At 42.3% G+C, this 23,999-nt stretch overlaps 1 protein-coding gene across 1 annotated transcript in view; it reads right to left on the reverse strand.

The window, feature by feature from the left end:
- LOC136645409 (dynein axonemal heavy chain 11-like) overlaps nucleotides 1–23,999 on the reverse strand; it is a 264,485-nt gene that overhangs the window by 150,176 nt on the left and 90,310 nt on the right. Inside the window, 8 exon segments of the mRNA XM_066621643.1 lie at nucleotides 9,052–9,225; nucleotides 10,036–10,167; nucleotides 13,504–13,654; nucleotides 15,813–15,961; nucleotides 19,356–19,483; nucleotides 19,970–20,102; nucleotides 20,558–20,635; nucleotides 23,191–23,385. Coding sequence (XP_066477740.1) covers nucleotides 9,052–9,225; nucleotides 10,036–10,167; nucleotides 13,504–13,654; nucleotides 15,813–15,961; nucleotides 19,356–19,483; nucleotides 19,970–20,102; nucleotides 20,558–20,635; nucleotides 23,191–23,385 — 1,140 coding nt within the window.

Below are 23,999 nucleotides of genomic sequence, written 5' to 3' on the forward strand. Positions count from 1 at the left end.
AAATAAAGTATAGGTTCATAATGGATTATCATTTTTACAAGCCCACAAAGAACCCAAGGAGGCAGATAGAAAAATGGCATTCTTGAAGTGAAATATGCCTATTGCATATTGAATAAATCTCAAAATGTCAAGTGTTTTCCAACACTCCCCTGTGTGTGTGTGTGTGTGTGTGTGTGTGTGTGTGTGTGTGTGTGTGAGAGAGAGAGAGAGAGAGAGAGAGAGAGAGAGAGAGAGAGAGAGAGAGAGAATTCACTTTTAGTTTGGGTTGCAAAAGCATGCACTATATTGAAGAATGTCTAATAATCAGAGGAAGACTATAATTAATTGTGATTCTGGATACAGTTTCTACTTTAGTGATTAATTGATACTGTATAGTCTTGGGTAAGTTAATTAACTTATCTGTGCTTAGTTTAGCCAACTGGAAAATGGACATATTATTACTTAATTGTATCACAGGAACGTTGTGAGATTTGATTAAGGTTAGAGCTTTGGAACATTTTGTCACAAGTTCCATTTAAGGGCAAAATATTTTACTAGGACATACACAAATACAGCCTTTGGAAACCATTGCAGTCTATTTCTATGGTACTAAAAAAAAGCATGCTGGTTGAAATGCTTATTTTGGTTGAAATATTGATTTGTTGAAGAATTCTGAATGTAAGAATGTTTCTATTTCAAAGGAAGGTGAATGAATGCCCATCTCTGTTAAGCAGGAGATAGTATAAAAAGTGTAAGGAGCTCTGTGCAGTGCTGGGAATGGGTCCTGCCCCCTGCACCAAACCAGCAGTGACCATCAGTGCTGCTACTCTTATGATGTTGCAAAGCTCCTAAGCTGGAGACAGAAACACTATGGAAGAGGTTCCTGGAGCAGGCACCCAGTTGTGTCCTCCCTGCTTGGCACAGGTTGCTGTTCTAATTTTTTCAGCATAAACCCCTAATTGCACCATCATAGACACAGTAGGACATAAGAGCAGGCTGTCCAGAATTCTTTAATCCTGTACTACAAAGGAGTCAGGACAATTAACTGAAGTGTAAAGATATCCTAAGAATGATAACGTGATCATTCTGTATTTCCCTAGAAATGAGAAGAGATGCAGGGCTGTTTTTCTCCCCCCACAAGTATATATGAGATAATGTCCCCAAGTCCTATAGTTTGAAACTACATTATAACATTTTGTACAACATTTTGAGTGATTCAAAAGCAAGGATGTGTGTGTTTGGTAGATACTAGTGTATTTCTGGTTCTGTTGTAACTCCTCCTTCCCCTTCTCTGTTCCAAGGATTTTTAAAGCACGTAAAAGGGAAGACTCCCATTCATAAACTCCCAGAGCTATCTGTGTCTTGACTTTGTGCTACAGTGCTTGCTAATATTATGAGGCAGAATTGATGTTCAACATTTAAAGAGAAATTTGTGAAGTCTAAAACTGAGCTGAATTTCACAACTAAATATCTTAGCAACTTTTGCAGGGAGTAAAAATGTTCTGTAAACACCTCCCCCCCCCCCACTACTCTTTCATAATGGTTCAGAGCACTGTTGTAGTCATGATCAATAGTGATCAGTAACATCAGATTAAAGGATGGAAGAAGATCCCTGCTGGATCAGGTCAGAGGCCCATCTAGTCTAGCAACCTGTTTCACAAAGGGGCCAACCAGGTGACTCTGGGAAGCCCACAAACAGAAGACAAAGGCATATCCAAATCTTGCCACTGTTCTCCTGCAACTAGTATTCAGAAGCCCACTGTGTCAGGAACCTGGAATAGTATATAACCATCATGACTAGTCAGCAGTGACAGGCTTGTCCTCCATGAATTTGTCTCTCCTCTAAAAGCCATTTGAGCAAGTGGCCCCTGTAGCCTGTGGCATGTTACAGTGTCATTGAAGGTCAAGTGCTTGGTTCACTCTGAATTTGCTTGGTTTGCTTTCAGTGGCCAAACTTTAGCAACAGGACGCAGTCAATTATTCCTAAGAAAAAGAAGACCTCCTTTGAAAGAAAGTAGCACTGAAACAGCTGTCAATCAAGACTATGAAGAAGCTCCTGTAGAATTCCAACTAGTAACAAGCTCCAGCACTGGGCATGGGGAACTCATATCTTTTTAACACTTTTATAAAGAAATAGCACTATTTTGCTTTGGAAATAAAAGACAAATTCAAGGAAGCCAGTAACTGAAGAATTTGCCTTGCCTGAACATAAACAATTACCAAGGCAATTAAGGCCCCAATCCTAAGCCAGGGCAGCGCCAGCAGCTAGCATGCTGCCCCAGCAACTGCAGTTGCAAAAGTGCTGTAAGGTACTCCTGTGCTAGCGGACAGGATGTGGTGCCAGCGCTGAGGCCAGAGTCAATTAGCGCTGGGCCTCAGTACTGGGAAGCTGTTGGTTTGGAGCAACCAGCGGTAAGTGCTACCTCTGGCCTGCAGTGAGGTGTTTTGGGGCAGGGGGAGGGCAGAACTAAGCAGAGGGAGGGCGGACCATGGGGAGGATTTGGTCTGGGAGGGGTCCAGGGATGGTAGCAGAGACTGCCACTGATTCATATGCCCCCTCTCGAACCTGTAAGGCCAACAAGGGTCTCCTTGCTTCTGTGCTCTCTAAATAACAGACATAGATCTGAGGAAACCCATTGCTGGCCATGGAAAAGGAACAACTGTTCCCTTACTCTGAGAAGACTCTGGCAGCTGCCCTGGCCCCATTGGATGCAGCTGCAACCATTTCAGTGCCACTGTATTGCCAGGCACTGCTAGACCATAGGATTGGGTTGCCGAAGAGGGACAACAAATAGGAGATTCACTGTTACTCTTGCAGTCAGGACCAATTGAAAGTAGAGTAAAACAGAATGAACTTCAAAGAGAAATTGTTTAAATAACAATACAAGAGCCCTGAAAAAGAAGGGCATCCTGATAAACCACAAATTCCCCTGCACCAATGCAGTGAAGCCACCAGGGCTGTGCTGCATCCCACAGGGGAATTTAGCAGGTGGGCAGTCTCCTTGGGGTAAGGGGACATTTGCCTCTTTGCCCTGGGGAAAGCTCCAGCCCATGCAACAGGTCTACTTGAACCTGTGCAAGCCATATAGCTCAAATGCCGCACCCACATTGGCAGGTCAGGTCCTGGAGGGGGGACAGGCTAATCTGCCCACCCCCACACTCCCCTGCCCCATTCTACCCATCTTCATTTCATAATCTAGACACTCATATAGATACAGGAAAATCAGCTTCCATAAACTTCATCATGGTCTACAATTTAGGCCAGATATTTCCTCACTGAAATGGGTGTACAGCCCATTTTCTCTTTCCCCCTCATCTCCTTTCCCCATGCTAGGCTCTACATCAAGGGGGAACTGTAATAATGCTGGCTGACCCCCATTTCCACATATCCAATATCTATGTGCTGGATGAGACATGTGCATGGTAAGATCAAATTAAGTGATCAATATATCATTTAACTGATTGAATGTATAGATGTTGATTGCTGCGCATGTAGCCTTCTATGCACTCAAGATTCCAATGTGTGGCCATTGGGCAAACTAAGAGGCTGGAACTGGCCAGTGTGAATATGACCATCGCCCCTTCTATCACAAACACAGGGCTTATGGCCTAATCCTATCCAACTTTCCAGCACTGTTGCAGCTGCAATGCAGCCCTGAAGTAAGGGAACAAATGTTCCCATACCTTGAAGAGGTATCTGTGACTGCCTTCCCACCACAGGATGCAGTGCATGCCCCACTGGCACAGTTGCACCGGCACTGGAAAATTGGATAGGTTTGGGCCCTCAATCTATTCTGTGAGTACCAAAGTCTCCCCAGAACAGCAATGACAAGTCGGTGGGGTTCTACTCCTTTTTTGCTTTTGAGGTGACTATGAGGTGTTGCTTGGTTCAGAGCATACAGCAAATGTTCACTCAACCTAAAGCATCAATCAATAAATGTCTTCCTGTGTCTATGTAAGAGAAAGGAGCATTAAAATTCATGCCATCTTGAACTCAACTTCCAACAGCAATTTGCCATAAACTCCTAATGGCTCCTAGAAAAGCAACCAAAAGCAGCAGTGAAATAGCCAACCTGCTGCCTGAAGGGTAACACTAATCAGACATTTGCAAGTCAGCCACCAAACAACGCACTCAAAGTCCCCTGGAATGTTCAATATTGCAATGAAAAGTACCAATTGTAGTTCAAATACGTCTTCACTATGAGTGCATTGGATCATTTACCTTAACAATGTGAACGTGCTCTCATTATCATGTTCAACTTGATTAGTGTATAGTCTAACATTTAAAAGTGCACTTCAGATGGAAGAATGTATGAATGCATGATTGGTTCCTAATAAATCGAGCAACCTCCTAATGAACTGTGAGGGATCTAGAAGGAAATGCTGGACAGACACAGAGGAAGAGATGCTTTTTGCATACCCTTTGCCACACGTATACTCTTTATTTTGAAACGTATTACTAAGCTATTTTAAAATTTAATAACAAAGTGCAAAGCAGGTTCCAAGACTGAGAGATTGGCAATTTGAGGAAGAGAATGAGTGCAAAGGACTATCACAGGCTGAGGCTGCAATCCTATCCATACTTCCTTGGAAGTCAATCCCACTGAACTCAATGGGTCTTACTTCTGAGTAGACATGCATAGGATTGCGCTGTCCAAGGCTTAATCTGATATAGGGCTGTACAGGTGAGACATCACTGAAGAAAGAGAATCAATTTCTTCTTTGCTTATATCCTTTTAAATGTAAGGAAACACTCATCAGAAAAAAAATATTTAGTAACATATTCAGAGCTGAGAGGAACACAAATGAATTGGTGTGATGTAGCCACTGTAACATCTTCACCTTTCCAAGTAAAAAGTGATAGCCAAGGTTCTCCCTGGGAAAGAGGACAGCCAACCACCTCTGTATAACCCAAATGTGTCATTCTTGAGGAGCCCTGCAGTCCATGAGTCCCCCAGGACTCCACCCATGAAAGTGACAGGCATTGCAACAGGGAGGTGTGGTGTGGGAGGGGATGCAGAACCAGCCCATCGTAGTCCATGGAAAAGCAGCACAGCTGCTCTGCCTGCTTACACCTGAGGCTCCTTACACTTGAGAAAGTTGGTCTAAAGAGAGCCTCCTTGGGTGTAAGAAGGCAGGGTAGCTGAACTGCTTTTCCATGGATTATGAAGGGATGATTCTGCCTCACTTGCCACACCCGCATTGCACGTCCCTGCATTGCAAAGTAGACAACAAAGAGCATGTGCTGATACAAGCAGTATCTACTAGCAGTTACCACTGCTTATTTCATCAGGAGCATAAATTGGTGTTCACTGTATGATCATGAATGACCATAATGATATGAATGCTCATTTCCTGGCTTCTCCTTCCTAGGCAGCTTCCCACGCAGCCCCCTAGCCAGCGCATTGGGGCTTCACAAGCCATGCTGTATCCTATGCTGTCTAGGAGCAGTCTGGAAGTTTCCCTGGGGTAAGGAGACATTCTTCCCCTTATCCCAGGTGAAGCCCCAGCCTGTACAATAGGGCTACTTAGATCTGCGCCAGCAAAATCGCCAGCGCAATTTTGAGCAGCCCCTTGTTGGGCTTTCAGGCCCAGGACGGGATTTGGTGTATTCCAGTACCATTGATCCTGCCCCTTCCTGGGTCTGATCCACCCTCCTCTCTGCCCTTTCTCACCCCATTATGCCTCCTCCCCTACCCTACGGAAGATGCAGCACCGGCACTAAGGTCTACTCCAGTTGGCGCTGGACCTCAGTCTCAAGATGATTACCAGCAGTAAGTTTTCCCACTGGTTGGCGAAGAAGACTTTTGGGGCAGGGGAATGTGAGGGGAAAGCAGGTAGGGGGGTGCAGAACTGGGTGGGGGTGGCGGGCCAGAGGGAGGATTGGGCTCAGAAGGGGGGCAAAGATGGTGGCAGACTCTGCCGCCAAATCCTATGCTCCCTCCTGGCCTGCAGAGCCCTACACGGGTCTCCTTGGTTCTGTGTCAGCGAAATAGCTGGTGCAGCTCCCTGGAAACCCACTGAGGCCACCCGGCCTTTACATGCAGTGAGGGTGCAATCCTAACCAACTTTCCAGCCGCGAGGTAAGAGCAATGCAGCGCCAAGGTAAAGGAACAAACATTTCCTTACCTTGAGAAGACCTCTGTGACTGCCACCCAACTGCTGGATGCAGAATGTGCCCCATTGGCACAGCTGTGTCAGTGTGGTAAAGTTGGTTAGGATTTGGTCCTAAGAGAACAAAAGTTCTGTAAGGTTCTGTAGTGTTCTGTAACAAACGTCCTCTTACTCCAAGGAGACTCCAGCAGCTGCCCCAGCCCCACAGGATGCAGCAGCAGCTTTGTCAGCTGCTCCTTGTGGCGGCCCCGGGGCATAGCATTGGGCTGCTTGTGTATCTACAGTACAGTTATGTCCTAAGGATCTGCTTAATCCCATTGAAAGCAATGGGACCAAATTATGGGATAATGAGGCAAAATCATGAAATACTGAAGTCCCACTAACTTCTATGGAATGTAAACACTATGAATTCTTTGATTTGATTACCTAATCCGTATATACTGGAGTTCATTAAAAAAATAATAAAACCAAAACTATTTCAAGTTGTTTTTGTTTTTTTTAAATTATTCTCCCTCCTGGTTTTAATAATATAAAAATGAAAAGTAATGGAATGCTATTGAAATGTGTTGTACAATTCCACTGCTGCTATTATGGAACTCAATTGCATGGTCACGCCATTTAAGAACAATGGAAACTTTTGTTTTGTCTAGTTTTTAGCAGAATTATCCATCGTATAGAATACATTCTGCCTTTTTCAGCCTTAGCCTTCAACTGTTAGAGAACAGAATGTACATTTGCAAGATGGCGAAATGCAGCCATCACCATTTCCTAGGCTCCAGCCAGTCCCTCCCTACCCTCTCTCTTTTCCTTTCCTTTTTTTTCCTCTTCAGTGAGCTTTGCATAAAGCTAACCCAAACCCACACGGATTTCTATAATATCCAAAAAAAGAATGACAATGAATAATGTGTTGTAGGTGGAAACTGCCTTGAAGAAACCTAAATTGTAACAGGGAAAAAAAATGACATTTTAGATTTTAAATGTTACACAGTTTTTATAAAGCTTCAGTCAATTTATTTTATTTATTCTAATGAAGAGCATTACAACTGCTTTACTGCACTGAAGCAAGCATCGATCACACCATTAATCACACCTTGTGAATAGTCACAAATCAAGTCCTAACAGCAAGCACTGAATCAGGAGCAATGAAGCATAAACTCCTTCACAATTTATGATCTCTCCAATTGCATCTTTTCAACCATTAAATTGCAAGATACCATAAATTTTTATCTTCTTCACTTCAGTCACATTATTGATTCTGCCTTGTGAAATATAGAATAGCTGTAAATCTAGGCTATTGAATTAAATTTAAAGTCTTGACTCCAGAAAAGAAACCCAACATACTGCCATGGCTGTTAATTTACACAGAGGAACAAATGATAGAAACATTAAAATTTAAATGGACAACAGGGATTTCCAAGAGTCATCGTTCTGTCAATCCCAGTCCATGTCAACCTTGAGGGTTTTCTTTTAGTAGAATTAGGAAATGCACAAAAACTAATTCTGATAAGAAGACACTCCAAAAAGGGAGCGGTTTGGGCACTATCTTAAACAGGAGCAACACTGCACCACACACATCAGAAACCAAACTCTAGGCCCTCAAAAACTAGGCCCTTTCCTCATGCCACTAACTTCAATCAGCTGGTACCTGCTTAGGAAAGATTTTTTGTAACGTGTATAAGGTTATACGTGGTCTCTAAACAGTCCATTTTGAGACATGGGAAGAGTAAGTAAGATGTGGGACAAGCAAGAAAAAGAGAAAAGATGGATAATTAATTACATTTCCCTGTTCGTGCCTGCTAATGAAAGAGTAGGAACAGCATTAAAAGCTTCCATCTGGAGTTACATTCATTACACAAACAACAAAATGAAAGTTTGTCCTTGGTATATCGTCCTTACAAATAGTGGAAAAGGAAGAGATTTTAGGGCAGGTATACACTGGGCTGTATCCAAAGAAAGTCAGATAGTCATATCTGAACAGTCCAATCCTATGCATTTCTACTCAGAAGTAAGTACCATTACAGTCAATAGGGCTTACTCTCAGTTCAGTCTGGATAAGACTGCAGCCTTAGGCCACAATCCTAACCAACTTTCCAGCAGTGAGGTAAGGACAATGCAGCTCCGAGGTAAGAGAACAAACATTCCCTTACCTTGAGGAGGCCTCCTTGACTGCCACCCAACTGCAGGATGCAGCACATGCCCATTGGCACAGCTATGTCAGTGTTGGGAAGTTGGTTAGGATTTGGTTCTGAAAAGTTGGTTAGCCCCTTTGGTTCTTTTTAAGAATTAATGGTTCTTGAGTTGGTAATGACTAACCTGTCTCACTTATTTCAATGGTGCTTATAACCTAGTCATATTCCCCACCAGCTTACACAATGCAGCAGCACCAATGGGCATACCCTGCATCACATGGTAGGGGGCAACCAGACAGTACAGGAAAGGTAAGTAAAGATACTTTTTAACTACCTCCCCATAAGCCACTGGGCTACCAATGAGTCTCCCCACACCTATGCCAGTTAAATAGTTAGTGTAGGTCTGAGGAGCCTTAGGGGGTATACTGGACAAAGAAAAGGTGAATAGGATCCAATGCACAACTGCTGCCAAGATCCACCCCCTCCCATGCTGAAACAACCCCTCTACCACACCACTTCCCATCCTGTTCCTCCCTAACCACCCATGAACCAAACCCACTGCCACCTTACCTGCTCTGGTTGCAGACAAAACTCAATCATGTCTAACATAGACCCTGGCTTGGGAAAATTTTATTTCATAACAGCAACATATTTTCTAGTGGCACAGTATTTCTTTTATTGTGACACTGCTTTGATAATTAGCAACACTTGAACCTCAACTTGTTATGCACTTTATGTTCTCCATAATCCAGTCATAATTATCCAGAAATATGCTGCCTCTTTTTTTTTTCTTTTTTTTTAAATTACTAATTGCAGTAGATCATCCTACCTGGAGAGGGACATCTGGTACCATTTCAATGCTTGGAATTTTCTCACTCCACAAAGTAAATTTTTTGGTATCAGGGTCAATGAAGTAATCAAAAACTGTCCCTTGGGAAGGAAATTTTATTGTTCGCATTTCTTTGATCCACCACCTACTAAACTCCATGCGATAATCAATTAGCTGAAAAACAGAACAAAGAGAAGTCAAAAATAAAAAGCATTTAGAAATGTGCTAATCTCACTCTAAGAAAGAGAGGAAGCTGCAACAGCAACCTTGTAAGGTAGAGGAACTTCAGGACTGAAATGCTTTCCTCAACCTTATCTGAACAGATTTAAGGAAAGGAAAACAGCTCAAGAAGGAACCATAAAGTTTTCTAGACTGCCTTACACCTTTTGAGTAAGATAAGATTACAGCCTAAGTCTTACTGAGCACAATGGACTTCTTCTGAGTTCAAAAACGGAAACAAACCATTTGAAACACCTCTAGTGGTAAGGACACTTGCCTTGGACTCTCTAAGAAGTTACAGAAGGAGTGAAAATTCAGGTTTTTTACTGCACAGGACTGGTTTGGGTGATAAAGAATCATTTGAACTGATCCTGTATGTACAGGTCTTATCTCTTATCATGAACAATGGTTTCTGAACCCTATAATCCACAAAGGAGTAATGTCCAAAATCATGCACTACTGCCTGTGATTTTCCTACATAAGTGTCAATTTGAATATGAGTGCTTTGAATGTATCATTTAGGTGTGATAAAAAAGATCCATCCCAGGTGACACACTGAAATCATTGCTCCTTAGCATTTAGAATAATCCTTCTGGGTCTTGATTTAGATATAAGAAACCCTCCCCCCATTTTTGATATTACACAATGCAGATATTACACATGCTCATTTTTTCCCATTCTTTTTTTCTTATTGAAAGATTTGAGCTGCCAAATTTGGAGAGAATGCCAAGCTACTATACCTTTTTTGCAAAATCAGTCACTTACCTGGTCCTGGGACAAAGCACCACCAAAAGCCCAGATGGTCGCAAAGACAAAAAATATTTCGTAGAGTTCACGAGGAGAGTCTGGGGGAGTGTTCACTGGGGTGAGAAGACAATCCAGTAATGAACACAAAGTCTGCAGTAAGAGGGGGAAGAAGGAATAAAGAAGTTTAAATAAAGTCCCTGCAGTTTCTATTTAGTAATACTATAATAATAATTTCCACTTCTATAGCTCCTACTATCTAGATGTAATAGTCTTCTAAAACACTAATTTGGTCTCACATAACCATTGTGAGGTAGTTATAATTACCTCATTATAGAGAGAGCTAAATAGAAGAATAGGCAAGTTAAATGAATTGGAAAAAGTCACACAAAACCAGGGCAGTGATGTGAAGGAGAGTCCAGCCAAAATGCCCCTCACTAGGCAGCAAACCACAATCCCTTAAGGAATTGTGTTCTCTCAACATGTCAGGCACACCTAAGCAATACCTCCAAAATCCAAAGAACTGTTCATCTGAAAGGGGGAACATTCCTTAGTTATATGTATTTGTGTGAGTGGATGATGGGATTTGAACCCTGGAAGGATGGGGGCTCTGTCATGAATAAGTACATGTTAGGCCTAGGTTGGCATGAGAAGCCTGAACCAAAATAAGATAGTGTGACTGAAAAGTTGCTAGCAGTTCCCAGCTGCAGGAATGTGAGTAAATAAACAAAAGGATTGTTGTCTCTCCTTTGCTGGCCAGGAAGGACAGATAACAAGAATTACAACCAATTGGAATGTTTTGCGCCTTAGTAGACAGAGAGACGCCTTATCAAGGGTGACTGACTCGTGCAAGGAAAGCGTCCTACAGGTAGACCACAGCTGCGATACAAGGACATCTGCAAGAGGGATCTGAAGGCCTTAGGAGTGGACCTCAACAAGTGGGAAACCCTGGCCTCTGAGCGGCCCGCTTGGAGGCAGGCTGTGTAGCATGGCCTTTCCCAGTTTGAAGAGGCACTTGGCCAACAGTCTGAGGCTAAGAGGCAAAGAAGGAAGGCCCATAGCCAGGGAGACAGACCAGGGACAGACTGCACTTGCTCCCAGTGTGGAAGGGATTGTCACTCCCGGATTGGCCTTTTCAGCCACACTAGATGCTGTGCCAGAACCACCTTTCAGAGCGCGATACCATAGTCTTTTGAGACTGAAGGTTGCCAATACCCTATGCTCTTTTTACCTATTTTTTTTTTTTACTCTGACTGCTGTTTTTTATGATGTGTTAATATGTTTATTTGTTTTTAAATTATGTTTTTAATATTTTGTAAGCCGCCTTGAGTCCCTTCGGGGAGAAAGGCGGGGTAAAAATAAAGTTATTATTATTATTATTATTATCATTGTGCCTGTGCATTTGTGTCTGAATGTATTGTCCTTGAGGCATATCCCCTTGTTTGGGGGCAGTGCCTGTTTGCTGTATTGCTAAGTCTTAGTGGTTGACAGGGGGGTTTCCCTCCAGCATTTGCCCCCACCTCCTGCTCAGTTCACCCTGGTGGTACTTCTCTGGCTGCCAGTGTTGGGGCTAATTGGATGCAGTAATTGATACCTTGGACATCACAAGGCTAGAACATGGATATCACACAGATGACGCATCAAAATCATGACAATGACACATGGATATCATTCTTATGTTATGATGATGGCACGCCAATGTTATTGCATGATGCACTGCCATCAGGATGCCACTCTGTTATATCGGGCTGTGCCAATGTTTTGACACTGATGGTGTTGCTAGGAAGGGCTGCACCGGTGTTAGTTTTCCAGGACAGCTTTGGTATTTGACCATTGTGCCAGTGATGATGCACTTTTGGTGTGGCATAGCCAGGATGGGTGCAGAATACAAAAGACATCACATTGGCATCTGTGTGACACCAGCACAGTGTCCGAATAGGATTAGGCCTTAATCCTGCTACCTCTCTGCTTGACTTTAGAAAGTACAATTTATGTTACAGATATTCTCTGTAATTTAGGCTGAGAAGCTATAAAGTCTTTGCTTTGAATGTGGCAGTTGACAGTTGCAGATATTTGGCTCTATTCTCAAATGGTGGAGAAATAAGAAGTTTCATAGTGACATAGCTTCACAGTCTTATCTGCTGCCCAGTTCAGAGCCTGGAAATGAGTTCAGAATTCACCCCTTTGTTTCCCATTTGGGCTTGCATTTCCACATCCTTGCATTGTTCCACCACTGTGGATACACCCACATGGAGCTCTAGCCAAAGGATCTTAAAAGCAAGTTTTATTGTTATTAAACAACAATGTTTTAGACCCTTTTGAAAACCCCAATGTTTTTCACCACTTTTGGTGTGCAGATGCTTACGTGAGTATGTGAGCAACTAAAAACAAAAACAGGATATCCAAACTCAGCAAAACTGGCCTGTTCAAAAGACCCACATCTAAAAGTCTGCTGTTTGAGTTCTTCTCTCGTGTATATTAGTGAGAGCACTTTGTTTGCATTTCTTGAGTTTGTTTTTCTCTTATTTAAAAATAATTTGATCCAGAAAGTTAAAAAAAAATTAAAACCCTCAGAAACCTCCTCCACTAATAAGTATAAAAGGGTATTACTTCTGCATTCATTCTGAAATGCATATAACAATTTCTAAATAATGCCATTTATGGGGATTGCAGTAATTAGCATTGTATTCCAGAGGTCCTATACAGAAGTTTGTTGAAATAGTTTCAGGTTAATAAGTACAGGTTGGCCCAACTGCAGCATTTGTTATATCAGCTAACATAACTGGGCGCAATTTGATCATCAACCAGGTAGGAATTCCCTTTGTAAAAAGACACAGGAAAACATCCATGGTCTCAAATCCTGTACTATTTGTATGAATGATAACATGGCTTTTGTGCTTTGTGAAACAAATCATGGGATTTGAGAACCAGAATCTGTGTAAAGCAAAACAAACATGCTTAGAAAACCTATACAACCTCAAGTGCAATGTAAATTCCTCATGAAAGCTGAGACACATTAGCATTTTTTTCAGAGAAGAGCAGAAAATAGCTCTTGTGCTTTAATGCACTGTGCCATGCATATTCACTAACTAGATTGTGTAAATCTACCATCATTCAGTAAGAGAATGGACATAACTGCAAAATAATGTAACCAGAAGGACTGGTAAAATGCACCGACTTCTGAAGGCATCTGCAGCTTACACAGCAATCTCCAGTCCCGTGATTCCAGGAGTCGTCTTTGGTTTGTTTTGACTTCAATGAGATTAGTGCAGTAAAGCATGGTATCCAGACTGTATTCAGTCCTAATCCAGGAGTAAATAGAGAGATGTTCTGTGTCTGCTTTGTCACGTGAATCACAACTTCCTAACCATTAAGCCATGCTGTGGCGATAATGAAATTCCTTCACAGTAGCTCCGTTTCCTTGAACAATCTCAAAATCATATCTCAGGAAGAATGGCAGACTGAAGATCCTACCACAGTTGTTCTCACCTGTACCATGCTGTTCTCAGGAACTGGAGTGATCATTTTTAAGTTGCATCGGACTTGCTCCAGGCAGTATGGAACATATTTGTCAAAGAGGATGGTTAGGTTTGCTCTCTCACACTGTGCTTTGCGAGTTTCAGTCCAGCTAGTCACATATCTGTGGAAAAACAAATTTATGTAGCAGTTTTTTTTTATTATTTTTTGCTTTATGATTTCTCCCCCTGCCATTTATTAGGGCTGAAAGGGGGGCTGTGAGTTGAGCCATTTATTTTTGCCCATTCACCATCTGGCCAGTGTCTTATCACATTACATTTACTGCATATGTAATACATTACATTTCTGATATTACATCAGCATCTTTTTCAGCTTCTTTTGTTTATTAAACTCCATCTTCTTACAGTGTTGTAAACTGGTGCAGTTCTAGTGGGCCTGAACTGATGTTTGCTTATTAGTAGAGGTGTTTGAAAATGGTGATATGTACCTTACTCAGAAGTAAGCCCATTGTGTTCAGTAAGACTCAGACTGTAATCCTATCTTACTCACCAGAAACAAACACATCTACTTATCAGTATGTTACTCTTTCAATGCGAATAGTCAACCCAGAGGTGAACGTTTCTGTTATTTGAAATTTCACCATTTAAAAAAAAAAAGAAAAAACACTGTAATGTTTGCTTTGAAGATGAATATGGCATATTGATGGATGTTTAAAAAAAACTTCAAATATAATCTGAATATAAAATGAGAATGAGACATATTGCCACTTGGATACTTCTATACCCCCCAACACAGCTTTTCTATCACGGGGGTTCCCCTGCTTTCCTAGCTCTTGGCAGCAGGATTTCATTCCATTGCCTTTAGTTCTCATTGGTTATCCTTAAATAGTTAATAATAAGAACATGCAAAGTTTGTCACATGAATTATTTGATGTGGTCCTTACAACAATCCTGTAAGGTAAGTATTATTATTATCTCCAAATGGCAGACGGAAATGTTGGATCTCCACCACCTAAAAAGGTGAGTGTGAGGAAGCGGCTTGCCTAAGGCTACCTAATGAGTTTATGGTAGAAGTGAGATGCAAACCAGGAAAGTCCTAACATAGTTCCCTGCCCACCCCAGAACCTTGTGACGGCCGAGCTCAGCCAACACAAGGCTCCCTATCAGAGCTGATGCAGATTCAGCCTCCACAAGCCAGTGTGCGTCCCTGTGCCAGCCCAGCTGACTCTCAAGGAGACGCAAACGTGCTTTACAGTACATTTGCAACCCTCCTGTGCCAGCATAAGGGTGGCACAAGGGACTTGCGCCGGCCCAAGGGTGACCTAGGATTGCGTCTGTTAGGCTGCAATCTTAAAAACACTTTCCTGACAGTAAGCCCCACTGAACAAAATAGGACTTACTTCTGAACAGACCTGGTTAGGATTGTGCCCTTAGAGTGCAATCCTAACCTTGGGTTAGGCTGACAGAAGTCCCCTGCATTGGCTTACAAGTGTCCCAAATGTGCTATAAAGGACATTCACAACAACTCGAGAGTCAGGTAGGCTGGCATGAGGACACACACCAGCTTCCTCACGCTGGATCCACACCAGCTGGAGATATGTTTGCACAGGCAGCAGATTGGGGGTTCGGGGAGGGAAGGGAAGGGAATTTGGGGGCATTCCATGGTGGGGGAGGGCCGGTTGGACTGGGAGGGGGGTGGTGCCAGGAACCAGCACTTAGGCCATATCCTAACCTCCCTCTTGGGCGGCTTGGCCTTACACTGGCCTGCTCAGATCTGAGCCACCTCTTTAGGTGGTGGAGATCCAAGTAGCCCCATAGGGGCATTTATCATGCAACACGGGGTAAGAGGAATGAATTTCCCTTACTCTGAGTTGCGTTGCAGTCCGGCCCTGCCCTGCCCTGCCCTGGATGTAGCGCAGGCCAGCCAGCCGGCCTGCCTGCTCCAGGGCAGGTTAGGATTGGGCTGCCTGCCTCCATGCAGTACCAGCTCTCTAGTCCAGAGATTTCTCCTGACCACCCTGTAGTGCCATTGTGGAAGACACTTGTATTTCAAGGAGTCCAGTAGTATGGTCAGTGTTCCACTGAGCCCTAGAATAATATGGCTGCCCCACTGGTAAGTTATTGCCAAATTATACACTAAGGCCCCAATCCTATCCACCGCCAAGTTATAGCACCAATGGAGGCTGCACTGCATGCTAAGTTGCAGGTGCAAGACAGCCTGCAAGGGTTAAGTAGAAATATTTTTCAGTTACCCTCAAGTAGACTACCTGATCAACTTGGACATACGCCAGCCATTTTGGTGACATTCTTTATTGTACTCACGGACTCCATCCTAGGTCCTGGGTATTCACATAGAGGATGCCAGCTCTTGACACAGTGGCTGGAGTTGCTGCCCAAAGATGGCTGATTTCAAACACCAGTCGCATTGAAGGCGTCAATGAAATTCGTTCATTACTTGCTAGTGTTAGAACCTGAACAAAAAGTCACTACAATAGGCATTTGTTTTGTGCTACATGCACAAAAATGTGCTATGTGATTCTTAATTTTCGAAGCAAAAACTTTTAAGTAATTAAATAAGAAACATATAGTACATTTTTACACATAGTTGATACACAAGCATAAGACTTTCCTTTCAGAAGAGTGTTGCAGCTATTTATTAGTTTAAGGGCACAACCCTAACCAACTTTCCAGCACTGACATAGCTGTGCCAATGTGGTGTACACTGCAAGCTGTAGTGGGGAGCCCCCTCAAGGTAAAGGCATGTTTGTTACCTTACCTTGGGGCTGCATTGCAGCTAGGTCAGTGCTGGAAAGTTGGTTAGGATTGTGACCTAAATAACATACCTTACAACCGTGGCTATCTAGTATGGTATTCAAGAAAAGAGCAGAAATGAGTCATCCAGTGTAATCCTATTTATACTCAACCTGAGAGCAAGCCCTATGGAGGACAGTGGAACTTACTTCTGAGTAAACTTGCACAGGATTGCATTGTTAGAGGCCAATCCAGAGTGGACTCTACTGCATGAGTCCCATTCAAATTAAGGGGAGAGGACAGGGCTCCATGCTATAGCTATAGTCCAGCACTGCCCTTTCAGCAGCACCCCTTCTGCTAAGGCTCTGGAAAGGAAAAAAGGAAGAAGGCCTCAGAAGTCGAGGAACGCTACGGTGTAAAGGCAGACCAAGAGAAGTGAGAGAAGAAGAGGTGCTAGGAGAGCCTAATTATCCTGCAGCACCGCTTCTGCCGAGGCATCAATTTGCAGACCACTACTCAAGCTGCTGAGCTGCAAAGTGATGCCTCATCAGAAGCGGCGCTACTGAAAAGGTGGCCTGTATGACACTCGGGCTCTTCCATACCAAGAAAATAAGATCAATATTTACAAATTTTCTCTTCTGTCATTTGCAGGTTATGAGTTTCTATGTGAAAACAAAGTGCTTATTTTCAGCCATTATCAGCTTAATGATATCGCTTCCTGCTTAATTTAATGATGTCACTTCTGGTCCTCAGCAGCTACCATGAAAGCTATTTTGGCCCTGTATATGAAATGAGTTTGACACCCCTGTTATAAACCATAAAATAGCAAGAGCTATTCAACACTTGGTAAAATAGGCCACACAATGCATGTTGTATATCTAGTGGGATACAATACAGCATTGGTTCACCATGGACCTGGATAACCTGTTTCTGTCTGATCCATTTTTAACTTCTATGATTGTACTTGCCATCAGCCACCATTCTTCTAGTGTTCCAAAGGGGTGGTGCAACTCAACACATTCCCTACTGAGCTCTTTAGCTTAAAAGCTACAATAGAGCCCTTAAAAACTAACAACAAGAGCGATTCTAGGAGCTGGTTAGGAAAATGTGATTTAAAGGAGGTTTCTACCATTGTGCAAAATTAGGGCAAAAAAATGTCTTTTCAATTTGCACAAAGTATCTCAATTCCAACAGTTTGCTCTCCTGCTGTTGTATCCATCTGAAGAAAGACTGAGTTGCCACGGTGAATAAAGGTGATATTTTAATCAATGAAGATTAATAAGTGCACACACAAAAAATGATACCACTTTCTGCTCCTCCTACTTCCAATGTTGAACCATGACCTTTCCACTTTTACTCTGCATTTCATTTTGGTTAAAGATACATTTGATTTACAAAAAAAAAAAAAATCTAAATGGGTATTAAGGGTAGGCTATCTAGGTTTCTGTCTACTATACAATGTACCATATAATTTATATCTACACATAAATGTTCATATTTACTACACTGTTGATTGCCTGTACACATATGATTGCCTGTGAACTCTAATGAATTATATCAATCTACATTCATTCTGGACTTTACAGTGAGAAACCTTTTTGTCTGCTTTCTATGAATATTGCCTACAACGACAAAGATCCTTGGTTACTTCCATTTATGGCAAATGGTTACAGTTTTCTCTCTAGTAAGGCAGGACACAGATCATAGGGGTTTTTTTTTTAAGTGTTAACGGTGGCATGATAGAAACATAATTGACTATGATGTGCACAACCCCTTTTGCAGTACAGATTTTTGTTGCTCCAAAACTCAGCAAAATTGATTTGACCAGACAACAGTGGGACAATGTGCATATGCACCCAAGGCAACAATGCCTGTTACATCCTGCCTCTTTTCTTCACAGATCCTGAGGCACTTCACAAACTACAAAAATCAAACTACCAGTAAAAATTCAGAAACACAATTTCACATACCAAATTATGAAATCTGTCAGGGGTGGGCAAACTTTCAGCTTTAGGACTCCTGGACATTTAACAATTGTATAGAAGAGGGAATCTCAGCAGGTGACAAGCTGTACCTGCTGAAATGTCCTCCTCTACACAACTGTTGAAGGTTCAGATCCCTAAAGCTAAAGGTTTGCCGACCCCAAGATGAAAAGAGAAGAAAGAGTGAACAATCTACTGTTAAGTGCTTGGAAAAGCAAAACAAACTGACTTAATTATCTGGGTCAAACCAGACCTTCCATGGAAGGTGTAATGTGGTTCAATCGTTTGGTTTAAAAAAAAAAATAGCAGTGGGGAACAGTGAAACAGGGTGAAACTGTGGGATTGCTGATTAAGTTCCCAATCCTGTTCCTCTCCAGTGTTGAAGGAACATCAGCACTGAAATAGTCACCATGGTATCCTGTGGGGCTAGGGAAGGTGCTACAGGTCTTCATGGGGTAAGTAAACATCGGTTCCCTTACCCCATTGGCCCTGACGGGTCTACTCAGACCTGCACTGGCTAGAACCAAGGAGACCTGTGTTGTGTGGCTTGGCTCAAGAGGGGGGAATAGGATCCAGAAGCAGCCTCTGCTGGCATCCCCACTCCCCTCCTGGGCCCAAACCGCCCCCCCCAGCCCTGCCTTCACCCAGTTCCACCCCCTCTTCGCCTTACCCCACCTTCTCCCCCCAAAAGCCTTCCCACTACTTGGTAGTCATCTTTTGCTTCCTTCCAGTGCTAAGGCCCAGCACTAACTGGTGCTGGCCTCTCCACCAGCACTGCACACTCCCCACCAGCAGCAAAGTGCTTTACAGCACTTGCCGGGGCAGCATACTGCCTGCTGGCACAGCCCCAGCATATAATTTGGCTGTAAATATACAAACGGCAGGGGAATGCAGCTGGGACACTACCAGAGCACAGGTAAAGTCTCTTAAAGTCTCTTAAAACCTATTATCTGTCACCAGTCTTCATCTGTATGATATAAACAGAAGACACTGTACAGAGTTTCTATGAAGGTGAACAAAATTCAAGCAGAGTATCTCATCTGCTTGTAACAACGATGCTAAAGAAGGCTATTTTGGCATACTGACAGTACATACAGAAAGTACAGTGACTAACAATGTGATTTCCACAAACCTTATTGTCATCCATGACAGTGTTGAGTGATTCTATCCACGTAGGGTCAATGTCCCCATCTAGTACAATCCATTTCGGACCATCATGGGCAATACTAGACAATTCTCTCATAGTGGATGAAAACAAACCTTCAAGTTAATGAAAACAAAATAGATGTTCATTATTCACAACTTTAAAAAATGTTCTACATATTCATACACCTATCTGGGGCAGCCCTCTTCCCACCTTTCCAGGGCCCACTTAAGTTTTTATGCCCCCAGGAAAGACAGCTCCATGTCAGGGAACTCATGCCATCAGGACACTCTGATGGCCTGAGAAAATTCCACTGAGGCAGCCTTTCCCACACCTCCTCAGGGATTATCCAAAGTTCTGTGTGCACTGCGTGAAAGCAGAAGAGGAGACAGCCCAGGTGAAGGAGCTCACGCCATCACCTTTTCAAGAGTTGCCTGAGACAAGTCAGCTCTTTTAACAGTTTGTCTTTTGTAACTTTTGTTCACTTTCATATTAAAATATAAAGCAATTAAACTGTAAGCTTGTCAGAAAGGTGGCATATCACTGCTATGAACAAAGTAACAAGTAATATAATTTTCTGACAGACTGCATCTTGTAAATACCATCTTTCCACTCCCTGGTTAATGGATGAAGAAAGCCAAAAAGTTCATCTGTGGTAACAGCTTTTGGGCTGATGTCACTCCACACTGGCCTCAGCTTCATATTTTAGTAAGCCACATGTAGAGCCTTTAATATCTAAAATCAGAACACATTATTATACCTATATTGCAGGTAAGCGGAAGTATCAGTGAAAAAGCATCATGCATCAAAACTACTTATCTTCTGCACCAGTTATTTCCCACACTACACAGAGGTAAACCTAGCTGTGCTACTGAGTGTTCACTCAACAAGTCCACTGCTGCTTCCTAACAAGTGTACCTGCAGGATACATAACTAAATAAATGCCACATTCATACACTGCATTTTTAGGCTGAGCTTTATTGTCACGTGTGAAACAGCCCACAGAACAGCTATTCAGCAGTTTTCTTTCCTCACAGCACTGGAGATAGTTCTTCAGTTTTTGCTACTCCCTGTTTTTTGGGGATACAAAGCAGAAGACTGAAAAAGAATTTGAGTGAGTGTGCTGCTCCCAGAATTACCACTTCATGCTCTCTTTATTTGCTGAAGGAATTAATGTCTTGTTGCTTTACCTGGCTTTTCCCTGTCCCAGCATTTCCAATCACAAAGACTGAGTGTCTGACAGCCAGAAGTTCTTCTAACTGCATAACCTAAAAAAGCAGTCAAAAGATTGGGGAAAATAGGTTTGATGATAAACATGTGAATAATGTCTAAACCTCTTTCTAGAGAGTTTGCAAACAGTTTGCCAAGAACTCAAAGCTGACAAAAGAAACAGCACTATAGTTTACCAGCAGCATCTTGTTTATTTCCGTGTAATAACCAATACATATAGCTTATGTCTGAAATAAGTTTTAGATCCTTTTTTCAAAAAGGTTGATTGTATCCCATATCACCTTCCAAATCATTGGAAGACAGACTTCAGTAATGATTATTTTTGAATTGCTGAATAATACCTGGATACAGTAAAGATAGGAGAATGCTATCTTTAATAAATGACTTATGGTGTAATAACCAATGGATTACTGTGTGGAGAATCAAGTACAAGCGGTTTTTTCAGATGTCAAATTTGAAAACAAATTTGGGACCAACAAGCAGAAAATGTGAGAGCTATTAAAAAAGTAACATGCTTGGGCACTGGCTGAGGACATGCACCCACCAGAAACCCCACCCAAACCATCATCCCAGTACTAGTGGTAGGAGTGGCATATTTCAGCCAAGCGAATGACACTTGTCGGGGTGACCAGACAGCCTGGAAAGGTAAGTAAAAATATTTTGGATGTATCCCTCCATAGGCCACCTGGCCATCAATGGGTCTCCTTGAACCTATGCCATTTATTTATCTGGCATAAGTCCAAGAAGCTTCAGGAGGCACATTGGGACAGGACCATGGGGATAAGATCTTGGCAGACACTAATGCTGTTGAATCCCATCCCATCCCCAAGCAGCCCCCTGCCTACCCCTCTCTTCACCCTAATCCTGCCCCAAACTGCCCACAAACTGCCCCTGTTGCTCCAGCACAGTGCTGTTGCCTGTGCAGGACCTCCAACCATTTGTGCCAGTGGCCCCAAAGTGTTTGATAGTGCTATAGCTTTTACGACACTTGTAAGAGGACTTACAGCTGTGGGTCACAAGAGCCATTGCTGTGGGACCTCTATAGGATTGGGCCATTAAAGCACTGAGTTTTTTAAATCAGGTAAATTTGAACTCAAAGCTATAAAATGCCACATTGTACTGCTAGCTGTGTCATTCCTGAATGTGGCTCATGTATATCAAGTTTTTACTGCTGACAGAGATGCATAGCATTTATGAGGCAAGCACAAGCATACAAAGTTGAGCCCAAGCTAAACTGGAAGAACTAATCTGGCCTAAAGCAAAATGCCACTGTGACCACTACCAGAAGATGCTCAGGTGGACAAATCAAACCAAAGCAATTCTTCACACAATGAGTAACCAATTTATAAAATTATCCTTGTCACCAGATTTGATGGTGCTCCTGGCTTTAAAAGAGAATCAGAAAAATTCACAACAAATGTGTCCATCACTGCCTATTAGTCATGATGGCTAAACGCAATCTCCAGGATCAGAGGCAGCATGAAACTGCTATGAGTACCAGCCATGGGGGTAGGTGGTAGCATGGGAGTAGCAGAAAAAGGTTATTGCCTTCCAGTCCTCCATGTGGTTTTCTGGAGTCATAAGAACTGACCCCTGTGGGAATCCACATGCAGGATTTGATGGACATTTGGTCTGATGCAAGTGGGCACTTTTTATGACAAGACACCAGCAGAACATTGGCAAAAAAGGTAAGTATTTGCGAGTGCGTGCGCACATGTATATTTCAAAAGCTAGGACATACAATCTCCTTCTAAGATATTTATCAGTGCTGATTATCTGACAGGGCTACAACAGGAAAAACAGAATAGATGGTGACACTGACCCAAAACAAAACAAAAACCCTATCTAATTTCTAAGTGACTCAAAGGACAAAAGAGCACATAATGTACCTTGCTTCAGTGAGGTTTCTGTGAAAAGGGTTCCCTTTAAAACCAAATTATAGTCCAGTGATAATGGGATGGAATAGGGCACTCACTTAGGTGACTCAAGTGCAGCATGTGCACAAAGGCCAGGTAATGATGAGAGCAGGAATAATGAACATACACTTGTTCCCTCCCTTCTCTGTAACCCCAGGGACCCACCCCATTCTACCTTTCCTCCCGAGAGTAGAAAAGTCAGTCTCCCTTGTCATCCCTTCTTGATCTTTTCTTAGGACAAAAGCCCACTTATCGCTAATTTTAACTTGTGACTGTTTATGATTGGGATTCAGGTCTAGAAGAGGTTAATAGGGGACTCACAATCATTTTTAAACCTTTTAGGCTGTAATAAAATCCGGGTCATCAAAAGCTGAACACATAAGATGGGCAGGGTTATCACATTACACAACACATTACACAGGGTTATCACATTACACAATTAGATTATTAATGAGGGTTTAATTCCCCAAACTGGAATTATTTCCTGATATTAAAACAGAAATATTAGTAGATGGGCTGCTCCTAACAAGGAAACAGGAAGCCATGTATCCCTGAACCTAGTAATGGCTGCTGCCAGATGTTGAACCCTACAGAAATCAAACTATGGTGATCATTATAGCATTCAATCACCCCATTTAGAATGTTCAACAAGCTAAGCAGAAAGCCATTATTTCCACCTTTAGGATAAAGTTTTCCTCAGGCTGCAAACGGAGTTCGGCAATGGCCTGACGCACCAGCTGTTCCAACTTCACATCTCTTTTCCGTGGAACTTCCAGCAATGGGAACAAATCATTGATCAGGCCCAGAAATATAGAGATATCATTAGTAACTACCTTAGGCAAATTAAAATCCCTGAGGGCTCTCATCAAAACCTTTAAAAAAACACAACATGACACTATAATTAAATGAAATAATAACAAACCATAATATAAGGCATAAAATTAACAAACATTATGAATTAATCATACTTAAACAATTACAACCCATATGGCTTGTTAAATTCAATCTGCTACCTGCAGTGACATAGACCGGGCCCTGTAAATCTAATGCAGTAACATTTTTTCCCCATCATGTTGCAGTTACTTTTGTTTTCTGAATGAGAAAATGATGGTTTAAAAGCCAGCATGTTTGTAACATTGCATCTATCTCCATGACTTAAGTAGAGTCTGTGAATGTCTGCCACATTCTTTTAAAAACCAGAATATTCCATTAATGTAAAGATGCTTATGTAGTTCATTGAAACAACACACTCCAATGATGAGACAGCCAAATCTACCAAAAAGACTTGACCAACATAATTAGAGGTTGATAACATGTTGATTAATAGGAATACCCTGAATATTGATACCATGTCATCACTGTACATGGTGCTTCACCCAAAAAAAATTATAGGTCTCTACCTCCTAGTTCACAGAGATTAGGGAGTGGAGAAACAGAGAAATGTCCTTTTGACAGAAGATGGGAAGGGAGTAACAGGGATAGTAAA

This window comes from Tiliqua scincoides, chromosome 1, assembly GCF_035046505.1.
Source record: "Tiliqua scincoides isolate rTilSci1 chromosome 1, rTilSci1.hap2, whole genome shotgun sequence".
Taxonomy (NCBI): Eukaryota; Metazoa; Chordata; class Lepidosauria; order Squamata; family Scincidae; genus Tiliqua; species Tiliqua scincoides.